The sequence below is a fragment of the Rhinoderma darwinii genome (genome assembly GCF_050947455.1).
Source record: "Rhinoderma darwinii isolate aRhiDar2 chromosome 2 unlocalized genomic scaffold, aRhiDar2.hap1 SUPER_2_unloc_37, whole genome shotgun sequence".
In the NCBI taxonomy this organism is placed as follows: domain Eukaryota; kingdom Metazoa; phylum Chordata; class Amphibia; order Anura; family Rhinodermatidae; genus Rhinoderma; species Rhinoderma darwinii.
Genome location: NW_027461704.1, coordinates 464,439 through 490,694, shown reverse-complemented (window position 1 = coordinate 490,694; position 26,256 = coordinate 464,439). Strand labels below are relative to the sequence as shown.

General features: G+C 56.4%; 1 protein-coding gene and 1 long non-coding RNA gene across 2 annotated transcripts in view; both read left to right on the top strand.

Annotated features, from left to right (window-relative positions):
* Nucleotides 1-11,729, top strand: part of LOC142677636 (uncharacterized) — a 44,165-nt gene extending 32,436 nt beyond the window's left edge. Inside the window, exons 2-3 of the long non-coding RNA XR_012852604.1 lie at nucleotides 10,956-11,007; nucleotides 11,697-11,729. This is a non-coding gene — a long non-coding RNA (uncharacterized LOC142677636). The remainder of the gene's footprint in view (nucleotides 1-10,955; nucleotides 11,008-11,696) is intronic.
* Nucleotides 11,730-11,786: 57 nt separating this feature from the next.
* On the top strand, nucleotides 11,787-16,885 carry NDUFV3 (NADH:ubiquinone oxidoreductase subunit V3). Its single transcript, XM_075847252.1, has 2 exons — nucleotides 11,787-12,854; nucleotides 16,681-16,885. Exons 1-2 carry the CDS (start codon nucleotides 11,870-11,872, stop codon nucleotides 16,848-16,850), a joined length of 1,155 nt encoding a protein of 384 aa, XP_075703367.1. The 5' UTR covers nucleotides 11,787-11,869; the 3' UTR covers nucleotides 16,851-16,885.
* Nucleotides 16,886-26,256: the final 9,371 nt, after the last annotated feature.

The following is a 26,256-nucleotide window of genomic DNA, read 5'->3' as shown; positions in this document are numbered from 1 at the left end:
AGGATAACACCGCCCCCGCCACACTGCAGGATAACACCGCCCCCGCCACACTGCAGGATAACACCGCCCCCTCACTGCAGGATAACACCGCCCCCGCCACACTGCAGGATAACACCGCCCCCGCCACACTGCAGGATAACACCGCCCCCGCCACACTGCAGGATAACACCGCCCCCGCCACACTGCAGGATAACACCGCCCCCACACTGCAGGATAACACCGCCCCCGCCACACTGCAGGATAACACCGCCCCCGCCACACTGCAGGATAACACCGCCCCCGCCACACTGCAGGATAACACCGCCCCCGCCACACTGCAGGATAACAACGCACCCCACACTGCAGGATAACACCGCCCCCGCCACACTGCAGGATAACACCGCCCCCTCACTGCAGGATAACACCGCCCCCTCACTGCAGGATAACACCGCCCCCTCACTGCAGGATAACACCGCCACACTGCAGGATAACACCGCCCCCGCCACACTGCAGGATAACACCGCCCCCGCCACACTGCAGGATAACATCGCCCCCGCCACACTGCAGGATAACATCGCCCCCGCCACACTGCAGGATAACATCGCCCCCGCCACACTGCAGGATAACATCGCCCCCGCCACACTGCAGGATAACACCGCCCCCGCCACACTGCAGGATAACACCGCCCCCGCCACACTGCAGGATAACATCGCCCCCGCCACACTGCAGGATAACACCGCCCCCGCCACACTGCAGGATAACACCGCCCCCGCCACACTGCAGGATAACACCGCCCCCGCCACACTGCAGGATAACACCGCCCCCTCACTGCAGGATAACACCGCCCCCGCCACACTGCAGGATAACACCGCCCCCGCCACACTGCAGGATAACACCGCCCCCGCCACACTGCAGGATAACACCGCCCCCTCACTGCAGGATAACACCGCCCCCTCACTGCAGGATAACACCGCCCCCGCCACACTGCAGGATAACACCGCCCCCGCCACACTGCAGGATAACACCGCCCCCGCCACACTGCAGGATAACACCGCCCCCGCCACACTGCAGGATAACACCGCCCCCGCCACACTGCAGGATAACACCGCCCCCGCCACACTGCAGGATAACACCGCCCCCTCACTGCAGGATAACACCGCCCCCGCCACACTGCAGGATAACACCGCCCCCGCCACACTGCAGGATAACACCGCCCCCTCACTGCAGGATAACACCGCCCCCGCCACACTGCAGGATAACACCGCCCCCGCCACACTGCAGGATGACACCGCCCCCGCCACACTGCAGGATAACACCGCCCCCGCCACACTGCAGGATAACACCGCCCCCGCCACACTGCAGGATAACACCGCCCCCGCCACACTGCAGGATAACACCGCCCCCGCCACACTGCAGGATAACACCGCCCCCGCCACACTGCAGGATAACACCGCCCCCGCCACACTGCAGGATAACACCGCCCCCGCCACACTGCAGGATAACACCGCCCCCGCCACACTGCAGGATAACACCGCCCCCTCACTGCAGGATAACACCGCCCCCTCACTGCAGTATAACACCGCCCCCTCACTGCAGGATAACACCGCCCCCGCCACACTGCAGGATAACAACGCACCCCACACTGCAGGATAACACCGCCCCCGCCACACTGCAGGATAACACCGCCCCCGCCACACTGCAGGATAACACCGCCACCCGCCACACTGCAGGATAACACCGCCCCCGCCACACTGCAGGATAACACCGCCCCCGCCACACTGCAGGATAACACCGCCCCCTCACTGCAGGATAACACCGCCCCCGCCACACTGCAGGATAACAACGCACCCCACACTGCAGGATAACACCGCCCCCTCACTGCAGGATAACACCGCCCCCTCACTGCAGGATAACACCGCCCCCGCCACACTGCAGGATAACACCGCCCCCCACACTGCAGGATAACACCGCCCCCGCCACACTGCAGGATAACACCGCCCCCGCCACACTGCAGGATAACACCGCCCCCGCCACACTGCAGGATAACACCGCCCCCGCCACACTGCAGGATAACACCGCCCCCTCACTGCAGGATAACACCGCCCCCTCCACACTGCAGGATAACACCGCCCCCTCCACACTGCAGGATAACACCGCCCCCTCCACACTGCAGGATAACACCGCCCCCTCCACACTGCAGGATAACACCGCCCCCTCCACACTGCAGGATAACACCGCCCCCGCCACACTGCAGGATAACACCGCCCCCGCCACACTGCAGGATAACACCGCCCCCGCCACACTGCAGGATAACACCGCCCCCGCCACACTGCAGGATAACACCGCCCCCTCACTGCAGGATAACACCGCCCCCTCACTGCAGGATAACACCGCCCCCTCACTGCAGGATAACACCGCCCCCTCACTGCAGGATAACACCGCCCCCTCACTGCAGGATAACACCGCCCCCTCACTGCAGGATAACACCGCCCCCGCCACTCTGCAGGATAACACCGCCCCCGCCACTCTGCAGGATAACACCGCCCCCGCCACTCTGCAGGATAACACCGCCCCCGCCACTCTGCAGGATAACACCGCCCCCGCCACTCTGCAGGATAACACCGCCCCCGCCACTCTGCAGGATAACACCGCCCCCGCCACTCTGCAGGATAACACCGCCCCCGCCACTCTGCAGGATAACACCGCCCCCGCCACTCTGCAGGATAACACCGCCCCCGCCACTCTGCAGGATAACACCGCCCCCGCCACTCTGCAGGATAACACCGCCCCCGCCACTCTGCAGGATAACACCGCCCCCGCCACTCTGCAGGATAACACCGCCCCCGCCACTCTGCAGGATAACACCGCCCCCGCCACTCTGCAGGATAACACCGCCCCCGCCACTCTGCAGGATAACACCGCCCCCGCCACTCTGCAGGATAACACCGCCCCCGCCACTCTGCAGGATAACACCGCCCCCGCCACTCTGCAGGATAACACCGCCCCCGCCACACTGCAGGATAACACCGCCCCCGCCACACTGCAGGATAACACCGCCCCCGCCACACTGCAGGATAACACCGCCCCCGCCACACTGCAGGATAACACCGCCCCCGCCACACTGCAGGATAACACCGCCCCCGCCACACTGCAGGATAACACCGCCCCCGCCACACTGCAGGATAACACCGCCCCCGCCACACTGCAGGATAACACCGCCCCCGCCACACTGCAGGATAACACCGCCCCCGCCACACTGCAGGATAACACCGCCCCCGCCACACTGCAGGATAACACCGCCCCCTCACTGCAGGATAACACCGCCCCCTCACTGCAGGATAACACCGCCCCCTCACTGCAGGATAACACCGCCCCCTCACTGCAGGATAACACCGCCCCCGCCACACTGCAGGATAACACCGCCCCCGCCACACTGCAGGATAACACCGCCCCCGCCACACTGCAGGATAACACCGCCCCCGCCACACTGCAGGATAACACCGCCCCCTCACTGCAGGATAACACCGCCCCCGCCACACTGCAGGATAACACCGCCCCTCACTGCAGGATAACACCGCCCCCTCACTGCAGGATAACACCGCCACCGCCACACTGCAGGATAACACCGCCCCCGCCACACTGCAGGATAACACCGCCCCCGCCACACTGCAGGATAACACCGCCCCCGCCACACTGCAGGATAACACCGCCCCCGCCACACTGCAGGATAACACCGCCCCCGCCACACTGCAGGATAACACCGCCCCCGCCACACTGCAGGATAACACCGCCCCCTCACTGCAGGATAACACCGCCCCCTCACTGCAGGATAACACCGCCCCCTCACTGCAGGATAACACCGCCCCCGCCACTCTGCAGGATAACACCGCCCCCGCCACTCTGCAGGATAACACCGCCCCCGCCACTCTGCAGGATAACACCGCCCCCGCCACTCTGCAGGATAACACCGCCCCCGCCACTCTGCAGGATAACACCGCCCCCGCCACTCTGCAGGATAACACCGCCCCCGCCACTCTGCAGGATAACACCGCCCCCGCCACTCTGCAGGATAACACCGCCCCCGCCACTCTGCAGGATAACACCGCCCCCGCCACTCTGCAGGATAACACCGCCCCCGCCACTCTGCAGGATAACACCGCCCCCGCCACACTGCAGGATAACACCGCCCCCGCCACACTGCAGGATAACACCGCCCCCGCCACACTGCAGGATAACACCGCCCCCGCCACACTGCAGGATAACACCGCCCCCGCCACACTGCAGGATAACACCGCCCCCGCCACACTGCAGGATAACACCGCCCCCTCACTGCAGGATAACACCGCCCCCTCACTGCAGGATAACACCGCCCCCGCCACACTGCAGGATAACACCGCCCCCGCCACACTGCAGGATAACACCGCCCCCGCCACACTGCAGGATAACACCGCCCCCGCCACACTGCAGGATAACACCGCCCCCGCCACACTGCAGGATAACACCGCCCCCTCACTGCAGGATAACACCGCCCCCTCACTGCAGGATAACACCGCCCCCGCCACACTGCAGGATAACACCGCCCCTCACTGCAGGATAACACCGCCCCCTCACTGCAGGATAACACCGCCCCCGCCACACTGCAGGATAACACCGCCCCCGCCACACTGCAGGATAACAACGCACCCCACACTGCAGGATAACACCGCCCCCGCCTCACTGCAGGATAACACCGCCCCCGCCACACTGCAGGATAACACCGCCCCCGCCACACTGCAGGATAACACCGCCCCCGCCACACTGCAGGATAACACCGCCCCCGCCACACTGCAGGATAACACCGCCCCCTCACTGCAGGATAACACCGCCCCCTCACTGCAGGATAACACCGCCCCCTCACTGCAGGATAACACCGCCCCCTCACTGCAGGATAACACCGCCCCCTCACTGCAGGATAACACCGCCCCCGCCACACTGCAGGATAACACCGCCCCCGCCACACTGCAGGATAACACCGCCCCCTCACTGCAGGATAACACCGCCCCCTCACTGCAGGATAACACCGCCCCCGCCACACTGCAGGATAACACCGCCCCCGCCACACTGCAGGATAACACCGCCCCCTCACTGCAGGATAACACCGCCCCCGCCACACTGCAGGATAACACCGCCCCCGCCACACTGCAGGATAACACCGCCCCTGCCACACTGCAGGATAACACCGCCCCCGCCACACTGCAGGATAACACCGCCCCCGCCACACTGCAGGATAACACCGCCCCCGCCACACTGCAGGATAACACCGCCCCCGCCACATTGCAGGATAACACCGCCCCCTCACTGCAGGATAACACCGCCCCCGCCACACTGCAGGATAACACCGCCCCTCACTGCAGGATAACACCGCCCCCTCACTGCAGGATAACACCGCCCCCGCCACACTGCAGGATAACACCGCCCCCTCACTGCAGGATAACACCGCCCCCTCACTGCAGGATAACACCGCCCCCTCACTGCAGGATAACACCGCCCCCGCCACACTGCAGGATAACACCGCCCCCGCCACACTGCAGGATAACAACGCACCCCACACTGCAGGATAACACCGCCCCCGCCTCACTGCAGGATAACACCGCCCCCGCCACACTGCAGGATAACACCGCCCCCGCCACACTGCAGGATAACACCGCCCCCGCCACACTGCAGGATAACATCGCCCCCGCCACACTGCAGGATAACATCGCCCCCGCCACACTGCAGGATAACATCGCCCCCGCCACACTGCAGGATAACATCGCCCCCGCCACACTGCAGGATAACGCCGCCCCCGCCACACTGCAGGATAACGCCGCCCCCGCCACACTGCAGGATAACGCCGCCCCCGCCACACTGCAGGATAACGCCGCCCCCGCCACACTGCAGGATAACGCCGCCCCCGCCACACTGCAGGATAACGCCGCCCCCGCCACACTGCAGGATAACGCCGCCCCCGCCACACTGCAGGATAACGCCGCCCCCGCCACACTGCAGGATAACGCCGCCCCCGCCACACTGCAGGATAACGCCGCCCCCGCCACACTGCAGGATAACGCCGCCCCCGCCACACTGCAGGATAACGCCGCCCCCGCCACACTGCAGGATAACGCCGCCCCCGCCACACTGCAGGGTAACGCCGCCCCCGCCACACTGCAGGGTAACGCCGCCCCCGCCACACTGCAGGATAACGCCGCCCCCGCCACACTGCAGGATAACGCCGCCCCCGCCACACTGCAGGATAACGCCGCCCCCGCCACACTGCAGGATAACGCCGCCCCCGCCACACTGCAGGATAACGCCGCCCCCGCCACACTGCAGGATAACGCCGCCCCCACACTGCAGGATAACACCGCCCCCGCCACACTGCAGGATAACACCGCCCCCGCCACACTGCAGGATAACACCGCCCCCGCCACACTGCAGGATAACTCCGCCCCCGCCACACTGCAGGATAACGCCGCCCCCGCCACACTGCAGGATAACGCCGCCCCCGCCACACTGCAGGATAACGCCGCCCCCGCCACACTGCAGGATAACGCCGCCCCCGCCACACTGCAGGATAACGCCGCCCCCGCCACACTGCAGGATAACGCCGCCCCCGCCACACTGCAGGATAACGCCGCCCCCGCCACACTGCAGGATAACGCCGCCCCCGCCACACTGCAGGATAACGCCGCCCCCGCCACACTGCAGGATAACGCCGCCCCCGCCACACTGCAGGATAACGCCGCCCCCACACTGCAGGATAACACCGCCCCCGCCACACTGCAGGATAACACCGCCCCCGCCACACTGCAGGATAACACCGCCCCCGCCACACTGCAGGATAACACCGCCCCCGCCACACTGCAGGATAACTCCGCCCCCGCCACACTGCAGGATAACGCCGCCCCCGCCACACTGCAGGATAACGCCGCCCCCGCCACACTGCAGGATAACACCGCCCCCGCCACACTGCAGGATAACACCGCCCCCGCCACACTGCAGGATAACACCGCCCCCGCCACACTGCAGGATAACACCGCCCCCGCCACACTGCAGGATAACACCGCCCCCGCCACACTGCAGGATAACACCGCCCCCGCCACTGCAGGAAAACACCGCCCCCCCTCACTGCAGGATAACACCGCCCCCCCTCACTGCAGGATAACACCGCCCCCGCACTGCAGGATAACACCGCCCCCGCACTGCAGGACAACACCGCCCCCTCACAGCAGGACAACACCGCCCCCTCACTGCAGGACAACACCGCCCCCTCACTGCAGGACAACACCGCCCCCTCACTGCAGGATAACACCGCCCCTCACTGCAGGATAACACCGCCCCTCACTGCAGGATAACACCGCCCCTCACTGCAGGATAACACCGCCCCTCACTGCAGGATAACACCGCCCCCGCCACACTGCAGGATAACACCGCCCCCGCCACACTGCAGGATAACACCGCCCCCGTCACACTGCAGGATAACACCGCCCCCTCACTGCAGGATAACACCGCCCACCCCCCCCCCCCACACTGCAGGATAACACCGCCCACCCCCCCCCCACACTGCAGGATAACACCGCCCACCCCCGGCTACACTGCAGGATAATGCCCCCGCCACACTGCAGGATAATGCCCCCGCCACACTGCAGGATAATGCCCCCACCACGCTGCAGACATTGTCCAGAAATGAGGAGGAACATGACAAAGACTTCAAGATGTCGTCTCCAAATTCCCCAGATCTCAATCCGATCAATCATTTGTGGGATGTGCTGGAGAAACAAGTCCAAACCATGGAGGCCGCACCTCACACCTTACAGGATCTGCTGCTAACATCTTGTGCCGGAGACCACAGAAACCTTCACACGTCTTGTACCAGAGACCACAGGAACCTTCACACGTCTTGTACCAGAGACCACAGGAACCTTCACACGTCTTGTACCGGAGACCACATAAACCGTCACACATCTTGTACCAGAGACCACAGGAACCTTCACACGTCTTGTACCGGAGACCACATAAACCTTCACACGTCTTGTGCCAGAGGCCACAGGGACCTTCACACGTCTTGAACCGGAGACCACAGGAACCTTCACACATCTTGTACCGGAGACCACAGGAACCTTCACACGTCTTGAACCAGAGACCACAGGAACCTTCACACGTCTTGTACCGGAGACCACAGGAACCATCACACGTCTTGTGCCGGAGACCACAGGAACCCTCACACGTCTTGTACCAGAGACCACAGGAACCTTCACACATCTTTGTAACGGAGACCACAGGAACTTTCACACGTCTTGTACCATATACCACAGGAACCTTCACACGTCTTGTACCGGAGACCACAGGAACCCTCACACGTCTTGTACCGGAGACCACAGGAAACTTCACACGTCTTGTACCGGAGACCACAGGAACCCTCACACGTCTTGTACCGGAGACCACAGGAACCTTCACACGTCTTGTACCGGAGACCACAGGAACCCTCACACGTCTTGTACCGGAGACCACAGGAACCCTCACACGTCTTGTACCAGAGACCACAGGAACCCTCACACGTCTTGTACCAGAGACCACAGGAACCTTCACACGTCTTGTACCAGAGACCACAGGAACCTTCACACGTCTTGTACCAGAGACCACAGGAACCTTCACACGTCTTGTACCAGAGACCACAGGAATCATCACACGTCTTGTGCCGGAGACCACAGGAACCTTCACACGTCTTGTACCAGAGACCACAGGAACCCTCACACGTCTTGTACCAGAGACCACAGGAACCTTCACACGTCTTGTACCAGAGACCACAGGAACCTTCACACGTCTTGTACCAGAGACCACAGGAACCTACACACGTCTTGTACCAGAGACCACAGGAATCATCACACGTCTTGTGCCGGAGACCACAGGAACCTTCACACGTCTTGTACCAGAGACCACAGGAACCTTCACACGTCTTGTGCCGGATACCACAGGAACCTTCACACGTCTTGTACCAGAGACCACAGGAACCTTCACACGTCTTGTACCGGAGACCACAGGAACCTTCACACGTCTTGTGCTGGAGGCCACAGGAACCTTCACACGTCTTGAACCGGAGACCACAGGAACCTTCACACGTCTTGTACCGGAGACCACAGGAACCATCACACGTCTTGTACCAGAGACCACAGGAACCTTCACACGTCTTGAACCGGAGACCACAGGAACCTTCACACATCTTGTACCGTAGTCCACAGGAACCTTCACACGTCTTGTACCAGAGACCACAGGAACCTTCACACGTCTTGTACCGGAGACCACAGGAACCATCACACGTCTTGTGCCGGAGACCACAGGAACCTTCACACGTCTTGTACCAGAGACCACAGGAACCATCACACGTCTTTGTAACGGAGACCACAGGAACCTTCACACATCTTTGTAACGGAGACCACAGGAACCTCCACAAGTCTTGTACCAGAGACCACAGGAACCTTCAGACATCTTGTGCTAGAGACCACAGGAACCTTCACACGTCTTGTAACAGAGACCACAGGAACCTTCACACGTCTTGTACCAGAGACCACAGGAACCATCACACGTCTTCTGCCGGAGACCACAGGAACCTTCACACATCTTTGTAACGGAGACCACAGGAACCTCCACAAGTCTTGTACCAGAGACCACAGGGACCTTCACACGTCTTCTACCAGAGACCACAGGAACCATCACACGTCTTGTGCCGGAGACCGCAGGAACCTACAGAGGTCTCGTGCCGGAGACCGCAGGAGCCTACAGATGTCTCGTGCCGGAGACCGCAGGAGCCTTCAGACGTCTCACGCTGGAGACCGCAGTAGCCTTCAGACGTCTCGCGCCGGAGACCGCAGGAGCCATCAGACGTCTTGCGCCAGAGACCGCAGGAGCCTTCAGACGACTTGCGCTGGAGACCGCAGGAGCCTTCAGACGTCTCGCGCCGGCAGTCCACAATATTCGCCGGAGCAGGAAACCTCTGTAATCAGTCACGTGAAATACAACTGGAAAGACACAAAAATAGATGTAGAATGAGGGGCCTCATAAATATCAGTCTGCTGATCATTCACCACTGATGTATAACTCCCACCCTCCGCTATTATGTGATGTCATCACTGTACCCTCTTCTCTCTAGCATGTGATGTCATCCCTGTCCCCTCTTCTCTCTCATGTGTGATGTCATCCCTGTCCCCTCTTCTCTCTCATGTGTGATGTCATCCCTGTCCCCTCTTCTCTCTCATGTGGGATGTCATCCCTGTCCCCTCTTCTCTCTCATGTGTGATGTCATCCCTGTCCCCTCTTCTCTCTCATGTGTGATGTCATCTCTGTCCCCTCTTCTCTCTCATGTGTGATGTCATCTCTGTCCCCTCTTCTCTCTCATGTGTGATGTCATCCCTGTCTCCTCTTCTCTCTGGCATGTGATGTCATCCCTGTCCCCTCCTCTCTCGCGTCTGATGTCATCCCTGCCCCCTCCTCTCTCGCATGTGATGTCATCCTTGTCCCCTCTTCTCTCTGGCATGTGATGTCATCCCTGTCCCCTCTTCTCTCTCGCGTGTGATATCCCTGCCCCCTCCTCTCTCGCGTCTGATGTCATTTCTGCCCCCTCCTCTCTCGCATGTGATGTCATCCTTGTCCCCTCTTCTCTCTGGCGTGTGATGTCATCCCTGTCCCCTCTTCTCTCTCGCGTGTGATGTCATCCCTGTCCCCTCTTCTCTCTGGCATGTGATGTTATCCCTGTCCCCTCTTCTCTCTCGCGTGTGATATCATCCCTGCCCTCTCCACTCTCTCGTCTGATGTCATCCCTGCCCCCTCCTCTCTTGCGTGTGATGTCATCCCTGTCCCCTCTTCTCTCTGGCGTGTGATGTCATCCCTGTCCTCTCTGCTCAGTTGTTGGGGTAATTATCGGGGTCCAGTGGTGACCATGTCTCTGTCTCTCTGTCCAGCAGGTGGTGCTAGTGCCGAGGATCAGTGTGTCCTGCATCCGGGCTGAGAGTGGAGGTGAGACACTTTATTGGTGACGCTTTATTGGTCACTTATCAGCCATTTTTGGGAAGGTGATACTGACTGTATGACAGGTGAATACGCTCTATTGTCCTTTATCAGCCGTTTTAGTCCGGGGAGGCTGACTGTAGAACAGGTGAATATAATCTATTATCCCTCAACGATCCGACTGCTCATGACCATCTGGAAATCTGCTCTGTCAGTCAGGAGAGAGGTTTTGGTATCAGTCATTTTTATAGTCTGTCCTGTTGTCCTGAAGATCTGGTGCGGATCTAAATCCCCATCTACATCAATGTCCACGTGGCCTGATTAGTGGCAGCACTGTGTGGACATTGATGTGGATGGTGACTCTCTTAGTTATAGTCTCTTTAATCATTTGGTCTTTAAGGTCGGCATTGAGGTGAGGTGAGGTCCACAGCTGTAAATCAATCGATCATCTCCCTTATGTAGCGATCAATGTGATTGGATTGGCAGGGTCATCTCTACATCTATGGCTTCTCCTGTCTGTGGTGGGATGATGGGGATCATTGTACAGGATTAAAGGACAGTAAATATGGCCGGGGTCTGGACGAGCCCCCTGTGACCATTTCCCCTATTCCTCAGAACTGAGTCGTAACATGAGATCACTGCTTCCACCTGTCTCGTTGGACTGTCATGTCATGACACTGGATGTCTCTTTCTCCTAGGTAAGAGCTCATCTCACACAGGAATCAGTAAGACACGGGTCTCATTTCCAGTGAAAGTCTCTCATTTCCAGCAACCAGTCACAGGTGAGAATAGAAATGGACCTGAACCGCTCAGACCAGTGAAGTTTCCGGCGCTGGACATTGTAGGGTCAGGAGGACGGTCAGAGAGAGAGATGCAGCTTGGACAGGAGGTCTCGCACTTCAGTGCTCGGAGCATGGATGGGAGGTCTCAGAAAGATGATTCCTCATCCAGCTCCAGCTCTGACTCCAGCTCTGATTCTGAGAGTGAAGAGGAAGACCATGGTCAGGTCGCTGATCTACAAAGACATAAAGCCGAAAGTGCTGCAGGAAATGTACATGCGGGGTCACCTCCGGCTGCCCAAAAATCTTCTAGTCACACAAACCGAGGAAAGGAGAGTGCAAAAAAACAAGAGCGGAAGGAAGGCGAGAGGATGACCGGGGAGAATGCTGAAGACTTGCAAGACGATGCCCCAGTCGTGACCACAGAGGAGCAGAAACTCCACACTGCACCTAAAAAGATGACACTAACTGGAGCAGACAAAATGGAGACTTCAGATGACCGGGTTCCTACTGAAGGAGCTTCATCCACAGCAGCTGCCGATCCCGAGGAGATTGAGATCTTATCCACTACAACATCTGAGCAGCATCCCGCAGGAGCTGAAGAGACGTTTCCTGCAGAGTCCAGGGAGACCCAGATCCCATCCATAACATCTGAGGAGCTTATAGAAGGAGCATTAGAAACATTGGCACCGGACTCCAGGGAGACCCAGATCCCATCCATAACATCTGAGGAGCTTATAGAAGGAGCATTAGAAACATTGGCACCGGACTCCAGGGAGACCCAGATCCCATCCATAACATCTGAGGAGCTTATAGAAGGAGCATTAGAAACATTGGCACCGGACTCCAGGGAGACCCAGATCCCATCCATAACATCTGAGGACCTTATAGAAGGAGCATTAGAAACATTGGCACCGGACTCCAGGGAGACCCAGATCCCATCGACTACAAAGTCTGAGGAGCTTCCTACAAGAGCAGAAGAGTCATTTACTGCAGAGTTGAGGGAGACCCAGATCTCATGCACTCCACCATGTGAGGAGCTTCCTGCAGAGGAGGTGGCGGAGTTACAGGAATCATGTGAGGACACAATACTTCTTCCCTCTACTTCTTCTTATCTCCCTCCTGTCTTCTGCTCTGTCCACCATGTCTGTGCCCCCGACTCTTCACCTTCCCCCGGCTTTTACTCCAGACCTGCTGGACTGATACAAGAAACCAAAGGCTGGTGAATTCGGCTGACTCCTGCCATTGCTCTTCCTGAGCTGTCTCTGCGTTTTCATGGCTGTCATACTCTGCCGCGCTTCTGTTGGCAGGTTGTGCGGCTCTCTCGCATGTCGTTCTTCCTATTCCCCCACTAACACTTCTCTCCCCAGTGTTCTGCCCTGACACGTGTGGTGGGGCTCCTGCACGCTCCCTGCACTGGTGGTGGAGGTGTTTCTGGCACAGGGTATAACGGGTCATGGAGGAGGGTAAATTGTAGTACAGAAAACCAAGCAGTGGATAGACGGCAATGCAGGAACACCATCTGCCGAGGTTGGTGCTTCTCCTGGTCCTCGCCTGCCTGACACCGTGCTCGGACATTGCAGGACCATGAACTTCACAAGTTACTATCGCTCTGCATTGTCATTGATGCTGCTCCTCTAACTAGGTAGGTGTGTCTTATGAGCTGAGGGGTGGGGCTTATGCTCACATGACATCGGCGGGCTACTTGTATTCATGGCCTAATGAAGCTGTTACAGGATTGTTGACTCGGCCGGGGATGAAAATACCGTTGTGATGGTGGCGGAAAGTGAGGACCGTGACGCCCGGCAGAGATCGCTACGGAGCTCATATATCAATCCACAGAAAAGTGATGTCATTACAATTAATGATGGGATGGAGTCCGTCACACGCGGCAGAACCTTTTATAGATATTTATTTTATGTATTACATATTTTAAACAAATGTGGGCAAAAATGTGTGAAGTATGAGAGGACAGACGTATGGTACAGCGCCCCCTCCAGGACTAGCCGCATCAGTTATTCATATGTCCGCAGTGACTCCTGAACCCTAATGTCTCCTGAACCTGTGGGGCAGATGCAGGAGTGTCCCTTTATTGCAGCAGCCGTGTCGTGGGAATGTTGACTACAGTGAAGACACAGGATCTACAGGACACAAAACCAAACGTCTGGACTGTAAGTGCAAGTTCATCCAGAAGAAACTCCACATTCTCCTCTGACTGTTACGTGCGGGAACATTTATATTCCACTAAAAAAAGATCCTATTAGTCAGAAAAATAGAGGAGAGCGCGTCGTCACACGTGAACCGTCCATGTGAGGCCAAATGTCGTGCAAAATTGGAATTGGATCTCGTCAGGGGAGAGCAGGGAAGTCCTGGGCTCTTGGGTCACAAGGCCATGTTTTCTGTTCATGCTGGATCCAATTTTGGCTTTTACTTTTCCTTCCCCCACAAAGCTTGTTGGGTCTCATGACAGAAAGGTCTACAGGAGCTGCATGGCCCGAAAATCTGTCTGCACGAGTGCAGCTTAAAGAAGCACCCCAAGCAAAATAGCAACAGATGAGGTAACCAGCAGGGTAGTTGGTTTTCCTACCGAGCGCTGATTCCATGAATTCTCTGTTGCCCCACATGTCCACGCTCAGACTCTGATTACTACAGACTAATGTGTGGACTGGAAGTCCGTTTCTTGATGAGACGCTCAATGTGACTCTCAGGAGTGCAGAGAAGTGACAACGGTTTTGCTGGCAGCGCTTCTTAAAGGGTTAGGACCCATGGAAGCATCTGCTGGACTCGTGAAGAAGAATCTGTCACCTCGACCTGCTCTGATAGAATCGCCCTCCGTTCCATGGAAGCATCTACTACACTCATGAAGAGGAATCTGTCACCCCGACCTTCTCTGATAGAATCGCCCTCCGTTCCATGGAAGCATCTGCTGGACTTGTGAAGAGGAATCTGTCCCCTCGACCTGCTCTGATAGAATCGCCCTCCGTTCCATGGAAGCATCTGCTGGACTCGTGAAGAGGAATCTGTCACCCCGAGCTGCTCTGATAGAATCGCCCTCCGTTCCATGGAAGCATCTGCTGGACTCGTGAAGAGAAATCTGTCACCCCGACCTGCTCTGATAGAATCGCCCTCCGTTCCATGGAAGCATCTGCTGGACTCGTGAAGAGGAATCTGTCACCCCGACCTGCTCTGATAGAATCGCCCTCCGTTCCATGGAAGCATCTGCTGGACTCGTGAAGAGGAATCTGTCACCCCGACCTGCTCTGATAGAATCGCCCTCCGTTCCATGAAATCATCTGCTGGACTCGTGAAGAGGAATCTGTCACCCCGACCTGCTCTGATAGAATCGCTCTCCGTTCCATGGAAGCATCTGCTGGACTCGTGAAGAGGAATCTGTCACCCCGACCTGCTCTGATAGAATCGCCCTCCGTTCCATGGAAGCATCTGCTGGACTCGTGAAGAGGAATCGGTCACCCGACCTGCTCTGATAGAATCGCCCTCCGTTCCATGGAAGCATCTGCTGGACTCGTGAAGAGGAATCGGTCACCCGACCTGCTGTAATAGAATCGCCCTCCGTTGCATGGAAGCATCTACTAGACTCGTGAAGAGGAATCTGTCACCTCGACCTGCTCTGATAGAATCGCTCTCCGTTCCATGGAAGCATCTGCTGGACTCATGAAGAGGAATCTGTCACCCCGACCTGCTGTAATAGAATCGCTCTCCGTTCCATGGAAGCATCGGCTGGACTCGTGAAGAGGAATCTGTCACCCCGACCTGCTGTAATAGAATCGCCCTCCGTTGCATGGAAGCATCTGCTGGACTCGTGAAGAGGAATCTGTCACCCCGACCTGCTGTAATAGAATCGCCCTCCGTTCCGTGGAAGCATCTGCTGCACTCGTGAAGAGGAATCTGTCACCCCGACCCTTCTTTGATAGAATCGCTCTCCGTTCCATGGAAGCATCTGCTGGACTCGTGAAGAGGAATCTGTCACCCCGAGCTGCTGTAATAGAATCGCCCTCCGTTCCATGAAAGCATCTACTAGACTCGTGAAGAGGAATCTGTCACCCCGACCTGCTCTGATAGAATCGCTCTCCGTTCCATGGAAGCATCGGCTGGACTCGTGAAGAGGAATCTGTCACCCCGACCTGCTCTGATAGAATCGCTCTCCGTTCCATGGAAGCATCTGCTGGACTCGTGAAGAGGAATCTGTCACCCCGACCTGCTCTGATAGAATCGCTCTCCGTTCCATGGAAGCATCGGCTGGACTCCTGAAGAGGAATCTGTCACCTCGACCTGCTCTGATAGAATCGCTCTCCGTTCAATGGAAGCATCTGCTGGACTTGTGAAGAGGAATCTGTCACCCCGACCTGCTCCGTTCCATTCTTCTGTAAATGGGGATGGTTGCGGTTGGGTTCCAGGTGCAGCTCTTGTGTTCTAGCTCTCCGGATGTAGATTCCTAGTTCCTCAGCTCCTGGCCTCCATATGACCAGTGTCTTCTCCAGAAGGTCTTGCTCATTGCTTGGGCCATAGATTAATGCAGCTGAATAGTATACCTGACGTCTTACATTTATTACCCTTCTTTAGTCTTGTGCTCAGATATTAGGAGGGTCCGGTGCTGGACATCACAGGTATGCAATGATAGATTCATACCACAGGATGGGACAAGTGATGTCATGCTTGTGGGCGGAGTTTACGGTTCTACTGCCGGGAATTATCAGCTTAACCAGTATGTCAGTGTGGTACCATGTGTGCAGTCCAGCCCTTGTGGTGGGAGGGGGGTGACTATAGTTACTTGAGAGGTAGTGAAGTGGTTTACCTTTTGTTTGTGCCGGCTCCCTCATTTCTTCACCCCTTGTTTCCTGTGTTATGTTGGATTCCTGTTTCCAATCCCTGTTTTCTCTTTCAGCTTCTCCACCGGAGCCGCACGCTGCCCCCCAGGAGCCGTTTGATAACACCAAGTACCAGAACCTGCAGCATTTCACCTACACCCCCTTCACCTTTGTAGATGTGGATGTGGAGCTGGCGAAGCATCGGCTGCCACAACCGTCATCAGGACGTCCATCACCTCGTCACTGAGACCTGAATCTGTGCAATAAACCCTGTACATATAATGTGTGGACTCCACTGTCTTCTCCGAGTCTCTGCTCCTCAGTTACTGAGGACATTTCGAGGGGGAGAGCGGTTATAGCGGGCGTCCTGGGTTATCACTATGCAGCAAGGCCACCTACAAGTCTCCGGTCAGGTGAATGTCAGTGCAAGTTCAGTGGCGTCTGGGATTCCGAGAACGAGGAAGTGTGGCGAGCTGTGGGAATCCGTTTATCTGATTGTGATGTCAGATCTTAATCACCAGACACTTTCGTTTTTCCGCTGGTTAATCCTCTATCATTTGTTATTTTTAGCCTCGTGCAGGCGTTTTATTGCCGTCTTATTTGTTATCCTATTTTACACACAATGGGGGGGATTTATCAAAACTGGTGTAGAAAAAAGGGGAGGAGTCACCTACAGCAACCAATGAGATTCCAGCTCATTGTTTCTGAAGCATTTAAAGTATTGACTCACGGAATGACTGAGCTTAGATTTGCGTCCACCGTCCTCGCATAACTTACAATTAGTGAGTTTGTGTCTCCGAGTTATTGTGTTTTTTTTATCCCCTTCCCGAAGTATGACGTATACTTACACTTCACTGTAATGAGCGGGATCCTGCTCGTTTAACCCCTTAGATGCTGCGGTCAATAGCGACTGCTGCATCTAAGCCATTATAAAGAGGGGAGCAACCCCCTCTGACAGCCCCCCCTAACCCGAAACGCTGATGCCAATGGTTGTCATGGCAGCTTGGGGGTCTAATTAAATGAAGACCCCCATGATACACGGCAGGAAAAATCTCCATGTCACATGCTGTAGTGCATAGGATTTTCTTAATTCGCCCCCGAGGGCAGCACCACGAGAGAGAGATTGTTCTTTGAACTTAGTAGAAAGAAGATCCCAGAGAGCTCGGTGAAGACGCTCCATCTGTTTCCTATTGAAGCTTCTCCGCTCCAGTGAATGTGTTTATGGCGTCTTTGGATCTCAGAGACTTCGATTGTCATCCCATCCCAGGGCTCCTCTACCAATACCGGTTGGTGTAGCTTCTGCTTCACAGGTAATGACGGGATTTTGTCATCGTCGTGGATTTTGTAAATTCCCTACAGGTTCCTCCAATTTTCTCCGGGGGTGGGGGGGGGTGTTCAGACAAAGATGGCGACTTTTTCAGGAAGACTTCCTGGGCCGTGAGGCTGTGTCCATTCGGTGTCTCAGCCAATATCACTCCAGAAGCTGCTGAACCGGATCGTGGCGACATGCGACAAATGACTCTTAAATGGTGGCAGAAAAGCAAGAATCTCAACAAGGAGATACCGGCACCTCAAGCCTAAGGGTACAGTGAGACGGACCCCAGTATCCAAGGTTAGGAGTCCAGGTCGGTCTTTCGTGTTTTCAGAGTCTGGCCACCACAGGTACAGTTCCACTTCTTGCACTTCGTGTAGGGAGTTTTGAAAGCCGGGAAACATTTGTTCCCGCTTCTCCACAATAGTGGCCGCCATTCATCACCCAGAGACCACGATACACACCGCTGTCACGAAAAAAACCTCCCTGCCCTCTGCAGTCCCCTGAAAATGGGCGACTACTTGAGCCGCAGGATACTGTACCGGGGAGAATAGTCACTGAACCAAGAGCTGATCTCTATCTAATAGGTGGGTCCTCCAGACGTAACGTGTGGGCAGCAAATCTGAATCAAAAGACAAACGACTTGTTCCTGAACCATGGGCACGGGCTCAGAGCTGGGACTTTATCTCGCCCCAGACCACCTCAAAATATAAGAAGTGACCTCTCTATGTGACCAATGTTATCAATCTACTCCTAATCCTTTTATTGAGCATATTCCCATTCTCTGCTTCCTTTCAATCATTTAGGGCGCAGGATGGGTGTTATATCTTGTAATCAATGTCAGACAGCGCAGCAGCCTGAGACAGGAGGTGAATGTCAGACAGCGCAGCATCCTGAGACAGGAAGTGAATGTCAGACAGGTTGCCGGCATCCCTACTGAAACCGACTAATTCAGTTCATGATAAATAATTCATTTACTACACGGTTTCTTATATAACAAGGACACACACAAGGTCTTTGCATATCACAGCAGCACAGCCTGAGTGGCTGTTTGTGCTCCTGGTCTGGCACACATCATACCTATGAGAGGGTTAGTCTCTAGACCCATGTTCACACTTTGCTGTAGTGCAGCTGCATGGTGGTGACACTAGCTACCCTGCTTTAACACTGCACTACCGCAGACCTGAGAATACAATTGCTGGTTTGGACGCATAGTCACACGTGTTCCTTTTTGAACACTTTGTCATGAATCACAAACAATGACATCTTCAATATATATGGCCTAGGTATGTGAGTTTGGGGGTCACTCACACATACCTTTTACACCATCGGATATTTTACTGTTTATTTTCATTTCATTTAATGCATATTAATAAAAGTTACATATTAATTTCAGATCACATACTTCTTCTTCTTCCTTCCCCAAATACAGAATGTCAGACAGAGTAGCATCCTGAGACAGGAGGTGAATTTCAGACAGAGTAGCAGCCTGAGACAGGAGGTGAATGTCAGACAGAGCAGCATACTGAGACAGGAGGTGAATGTCAGACAGAGTAGCAGCCTGAGACAGGAGGTGAATCTCAGACAGCAGCTGCCTGAGACAGGAGGTGAATGTCAGACAGAGTAGCAGCCTGAGACAGGAGGTGAATGTCAGACAGAGCAGCGGCCTGAGACAGGAGGTGAATGTCAGACAGAGCAGCAGCCTGAGACAGGAGGTGAATATCAGACAGAGCAGCGGCCTGAGACAGGGGGTGAATGACAGACAGAGTAGCAGCCTGAGATAGGAGGTGAATATCAGACAGAGCAGCAGCCTGAGACAGGAGGTGAATGTCAGACACCGCAGCAGCCTGAGACAGGAGGTGAATGTCAGACAGCGCAGCAGCCTGAGACAGGGGGTGAATGTCAGACAGAGCAGCAGCCTGAGACAGGAGGTGAATGTCAGACAGAGCAGCAGCCTGAGACAGGAGGTGAATGTCAGACAGAGCAGCAGCCTGAGACAGGAGGTGAATGTCAGACAGAGCAGCGGCCTGAGACAGGAGGTGAATGTCAGACAGAGCAGCATCCTGAGACAGGAGGTGAATGTCAGACAGAGCAGCATACTGAGACAGGAGGTGAATGTCAGACAGAGCAGCGGCCTGAGACAGGAGGTGAATGTCAGACAGAGCAGCAGCCTGAGACAGGAGGTGAATGTCAGACAGAGCAGCGGCCTGAGACAGGGGGTGAATGTCAGACAGAGCAGCAGCCTGAGACAGGAGGGGAATGTCAGACAGAGCAGCAGCCTGAGACAGGAGGGGAATGTCAGACAGAGCAGCAGCCTGAGACAGGAGGTGAATGTCAGACAGAGCAGCAGCCTGAGACAGGAGGTGAATGTCAGACAGAGCAGCAGCCTGAGACAGGAGGTGAATGTCAGACAGAGCAGCAGCCTGAGACAGGAGGTGAATGTCAGACAGAGCAGCATCCTGAGACAGGAGGTGAATGTCAGACAGAGCAGCATACTGAGACAGGAGGTGAATGTCATACAGAGCAGCGGCCTGAGACAGGAGGTGAATGTCAGATAGAGCAGCAGCCTGAGAAAGGAGGTGAATGTCAGACAGAGCAGCAGCCTGAGACAGGAGGTGAATGTCAGACAGAGCAGCAGCCTGAGACAGGAGGTGAATGTCAGACAGAGCAGCGGCCTGAGACAGGAGGTGAATGTCAGACAGAGCAGCGGCCTGAGACAGGAGGTGAATGTCAGACAGAGCAGCAGCCTGAGACAGGAGGTGAATGTCAGACAGAGCAGCAGCCTGAGAAAGGAGGTGAATGTCAGACAGAGCAGCAGCCTGAGACAGGAGGTGAATGTCAGACAGAGCAGCAGCCTGAGACAGGAGGTGAATGTCAGACAGAGCAGCATCCTGAGACAGGAGGTGAATGTCAGACAGAGCAGCGGCCTGAGACAGGAGGTGAATGTCAGACAGAGCAGCAGCCTGAGACAGGAGGTGAATGTCAGACAGAGCAGCGGCCTGAGACAGGAGGGGAATGTCAGACAGAGCAGCGGCCTGAGACAGGAGGTGAATGTCAGACAGAGCAGCAGCCTGAGACAGGAGGTGAAACTCAGACAGAGCAGCATCCTGAGACAGGAGGTGAATGTCAGACAGAGCAGCAGCCTGAGACAGGAGGTGAATGTCAGACAGAGTAGCGGCCTGAGACAGGAGGTGAATGTCAGACAGAGCAGCAGCCTGAGACAGGAGGTGAATGTCAGACAGAGCAGCAGCCTGAGACAGGAGGTGAATGTCAGACAGAGCAGCGGCCTGAGACAGGAGGTGAATGTCAGACAGAGCAGCAGCCTGAGACAGGAGGTGAATGTCAGACAGAGCAGCAGCCTGAGACAGGAGGTGAATGTCAGACAGCGCAGCAGCCTGAGACAGGAGGTGAATGTCAGACAGAGCAGCAGCCTGAGACAGGAGGTGAATGTCAGACAGAGCAGCAGCCTGAGACAGGAGGTGAATGTCAGACAGCGCAGCAGCCTGAGACAGGAGGTGAATGTCAGACAGAGCAGCAGCCTGAGACAGGAGGTGAATGTCAGACAGAGCAGCAGCCTGAGACAGGAGGTGAATGTCAGACAGAGCAGCATCCTGAGACAGGAGGTGAATGTCAGACAGAGCAGCAGCCTGAGACAGGAGGTGAATGTCAGACAGAGCAGCGGCCTGAGACAGGAGGTGAAAATCAGACAGAGCAGCATCCTGAGACAGGAGGTGAATGTCAGACAGAGCAGCGGCCTGAGACAGGAGGAGAATGTCAGACAGAGCAGCAGCCTGAGACAGGAGGTGAATGTCAGACAGAGCAGCAGCCTGAGACAGGAGGTGAATGTCAGACAGAGCAGCGGCCTGAGACAGGAGGAGAATGTCAGACAGAGCAGCAGCCTGAGACAGGAGGTGAATGTCAGACAGAGCAGCAGCCTGAGACAGGAGGTGAATGTCAGACAGAGCAGCGGCCTGAGACAGGAGGTGAATGTGAGACAGAGCAGCGGCCTGAGACAGGAGGTGAATGTCAGACACCGCAGCAGCCTGAGACAGGAGGTGAATGTCAGACAGAGCAGCATCCTGAGATAGGAGGTGAATGTCAGACAGAGCAGCATCCTGAGACAGGAGGTGAATGTCAGACAGAGCAGCATCCTGAGACAGGAGGTGAATGTCAGACAGAGCAGCGGCCTGAGACAGGAGGTGAATGTCAGACAGAGCAGCAGCCTGAGACAGGAGGTGAATGTCAGACAGAGCAGCAGCCTGAGACAGGAGGTGAATGTCAGACAGAGCAGCAGCCTGAGACAGGAGGTGAATGTCAGACAGAGCAGCGGCCTGAGACAGGAGGTGAATGTCAGACACCGCAGCAGCCTGAGACAGGAGGTGAATGTCAGACAGAGCAGCATCCTGAGACAGGAGGTGAATGTCAGACAGAGCAGCGGCCTGAGACAGGAGGTGAATGTCAGACAGAGCGGCAGCCTGAGACAGGAGAATGTCAGACAGAGCAGCGGCCTGAGACAGGAGGTGAATGTCAGACAGAGCGGCAGCCTGAGACAGGAGGTGAATGTCAGACAGAGCAGCAGCCTGAGACAGGAGGTGAATGTCAGACAGAGCAGCGGCCTGAGACAGGAGGTGAAAATCAGACAGAGCAGCATCCTGAGACAGGAGGTGAATGTCAGACAGAGCAGCGGCCTGAGACAGGAGGAGAATGTCAGACAGAGTAGCAGCCTGAGACAGGAGGTGAATGTCAGACAGAGCAGCGGCCTGAGACAGGAGGTGAAAATCAGACAGAGCAGCATCCTGAGACAGGAGGTGAATGTCAGACAGAGCAGCGGCCTGAGACAGGAGGTGAATGTCAGACAGAGTAGCAGCCTGAGACAGGAGGTGAATGTCAGACAGAGCAGCAGCCTGAGACAGGAGGTGAATGTCAGACAGAGCAGCAGCCTGACACAGGAGGTGAATGTCAGACAGAGCAGCGGCCTGAGACAGGAGGTGAATGTCAGACAGAGCAGCGGCCTGAGACAGGAGGTGAATGTCAGACAGAGCAGCAGCCTGAGACAGGAGGTGAATGTCAGACAGAGCAGCGGCCTGAGACAGGAGGTGAATGTCAGACACCGCAGCAGCCTGAGACAGGAGGTGAATGTCAGACAGAGCAGCAGCCTGAGACAGGAGGTGAATGTCAGACAGAGCAGCGGCCTGAGACAGGAGGTGAATGTCAGACAGAGCAGCGGCCTGAGACAGGAGGTGAATGTCAGACACCGCAGCAGCCTGAGACAGGAGGTGAATGTCAGACAGAGCAGCAGCCTGAGACAGGAGGTGAATGTCAGACAGAGCAGCATCCTGAGACAGGAGGTGAATGTCAGACAGAGCAGCATCCTGAGACAGGAGGTGAATGTCAGACAGAGCAGCGGCCTGAGACAGGAGGTGAATGTCAGACAGAGCGGCATCCTGAGACAGGAGGAGAATGTCAGACAGAGCAGCGGCCTGAGACAGGAGGTGAATGTCAGAGCAGCAGCCTGAGACAGGAGGTGAATGTCAGACAGAGCGGCAGCCTGAGACAGGAGGTGAATATCAGACAGAGCAGCAGCCTGAGACAGGAGGTGAATGTCAGAGCAGCAGCCTGAGACAGGAGGTGAATGTCAGACAGAGCAGCAGCCTGAGACAGGAGGTGAATGTCAGACAGAGCAGCAGCCTGAGACAGGAGGTGAATGTCAGACAGAGCAGCAGCCTGAGACAGGAGGTGAATGTCAGACAGAGCAGCAGCCTGAGACAGGAGGTGAATGTCAGAGCAGCAGCCTGAGACAGGAGGTGAATGTCAGACAGAGCAGCAGCCTGAGACAGGAGGTGAATGTCAGACAGAGCAGCATCCTGAGACAGGAGGTGAATGTCAGACAGAGCGGCAGCCTGAGACAGGAGGTGAATGTCAGACAGAGCAGCAGCCTGAGACAGGAGGTGAATGTCAGACAGAGCGGCAGCCTGAGACAGGAGGTGAATGTCAGACAGAGCAGCGGCCTGAGACAGGAGGTGAATGTCAGACAGAGCAGCAGCCTGAGACAGGAGGTGAATGTCAGACAGAGCAGCAGCCTGAGACAGGAGGTGAATGTCAGACAGAGCAGCGGCCTGAGACAGGAGGTGAATGTCAGACACCGCAGCAGCCTGAGACAGGAGGTGAATGTCAGACAGAGCAGCAGCCTGAGACAGGAGGTGAATGTCAGACAGAGCAGCGGCCTGAGACAGGAGGTGAATGTCAGACAGAGCAGCGGCCTGAGACAGGAGGTGAATGTCAGACACCGCAGCAGCCTGAGACAGGAGGTGAATGTCAGACAGAGCAGCAGCCTGAGACAGGAGGTGAATGTCAGACAGAGCAGCATCCTGAGACAGGAGGTGAATGTCAGACAGAGCAGCATCCTGAGACAGGAGGTGAATGTCAGACAGAGCAGCGGCCTGAGACAGGAGGTGAATGTCAGACAGAGCGGCATCCTGAGACAGGAGGAGAATGTCAGACAGAGCAGCGGCCTGAGACAGGAGGTGAATGTCAGAGCAGCAGCCTGAGACAGGAGGTGAATGTCAGACAGAGCGGCAGCCTGAGACAGGAGGTGAATATCAGACAGAGCAGCAGCCTGAGACAGGAGGTGAATGTCAGAGCAGCAGCCTGAGACAGGAGGTGAATGTCAGACAGAGCAGCAGCCTGAGACAGGAGGTGAATGTCAGACAGAGCAGCAGCCTGAGACAGGAGGTGAATGTCAGACAGAGCAGCAGCCTGAGACAGGAGGTGAATGTCAGACAGAGCAGCAGCCTGAGACAGGAGGTGAATGTCAGAGCAGCAGCCTGAGACAGGAGGTGAATGTCAGACAGAGCAGCAGCCTGAGACAGGAGGTGAATGTCAGACAGAGCAGCATCCTGAGACAGGAGGTGAATGTCAGACAGAGCGGCAGCCTGAGACAGGAGGTGAATGTCAGACAGAGCAGCAGCCTGAGACAGGAGGTGAATGTCAGACAGAGCAGCATCCTGAGACAGGAGGAGAATGTCAGACAGAGCAGCGGCCTGAGACAGGAGGTGAATGTCAGACAGAGCGGCATCCTGAGACAGGAGGAGAATGTCAGACAGAGCAGCGGCCTGAGACAGGAGGTGAATGTCAGAGCAGCAGCCTGAGACAGGAGGTGAATGTCAGACAGAGCGGCAGCCTGAGACAGGAGGTGAATATCAGACAGAGCAGCAGCCTGAGACAGGAGGTGAATGTCAGAGCAGCAGCCTGAGACAGGAGGTGAATGTCAGACAGAGCAGCAGCCTGAGACAGGAGGTGAATGTCAGACAGAGCAGCAGCCTGAGACAGGAGGTGAATGTCAGACAGAGCAGCAGCCTGAGACAGGAGGTGAATGTCAGACAGAGCAGCAGCCTGAGACAGGAGGTGAATGTCAGAGCAGCAGCCTGAGACAGGAGGTGAATGTCAGACAGAGCAGCAGCCTGAGACAGGAGGTGAATGTCAGACAGAGCAGCATCCTGAGACAGGAGGTGAATGTCAGACAGAGCGGCAGCCTGAGACAGGAGGTGAATGTCAGACAGAGCAGCAGCCTGAGACAGGAGGTGAATGTCAGACAGAGCAGCATCCTGAGACAGGAGGAGAATGTCAGACAGAGCAGCGGCCTGAGACAGGAGGTGAATGTCAGACAGAGCAGCATACTGAGACAGGAGGTGAATGTCAGACAGAGCAGCAGCCTGAGACAGGAGGTGAATATCAGACAGAGCAGCGGCCTGAGACAGGGGGTGAATGTCAGACAGAGTAGCAGCCTGAGACAGGAGGTGAATGTCAGACAGAGCAGCAGCCTGAGACAGGAGGTGAATGTCAGACAGAGCAGCGGCCTGAGACAGGAGGAGAATGTCAGACAGAGCAGCGGCCTGAGACAGGAGGAGAATGTCAGACAGAGCAGCATCCTGAGACAGGAGGTGAATGTCAGACAGAGCAGCAGCCTGAGATAGGAGGTGAATGTCAGACAAAGCAGCATCCTGAGACAGGAGGTGAATATCAGACAGAGCAGCAGCCTGAGACAGGAGGTGAATGTCAGACAGAGCGGCAGCCTGAGACAGGAGGTGAATGTCAGACAGAGCAGCGGCCTGAGACAGGAGGTGAATGTCAGACAGAGCAGCAGCCTGAGACAGGAGGTGAATATCAGACAGAGCAGCATCCTGAGACAGGAAGTGAATGTCAGAGCAGCAGCCTGAGACAGGAGGTGAATGTCAGACAGAGCAGCAGCCTGAGACAGGAGGTGAATGTCAGACAGAGCAGCAGCCTGAGACAGGAGGTGAATGTCAGACAGAGCAGCATCCTGAGACAGGAGGTGAATGTC

Bases quoted from the DNA above. Each gene is read 5' to 3' on its own strand.
- NDUFV3 (XM_075847252.1), top strand. From the start codon at position 11,870: ATGCAGCTTGGACAGGAGGTCTCGCACTTCAGTGCTCGGAGCATGGAT. The intron at 12,855-16,680 runs GTGAGGACACAA...TTTCTCTTTCAG, and splicing joins GGCGGAGTTACAGGAATCAT to CTTCTCCACCGGAGCCGCAC.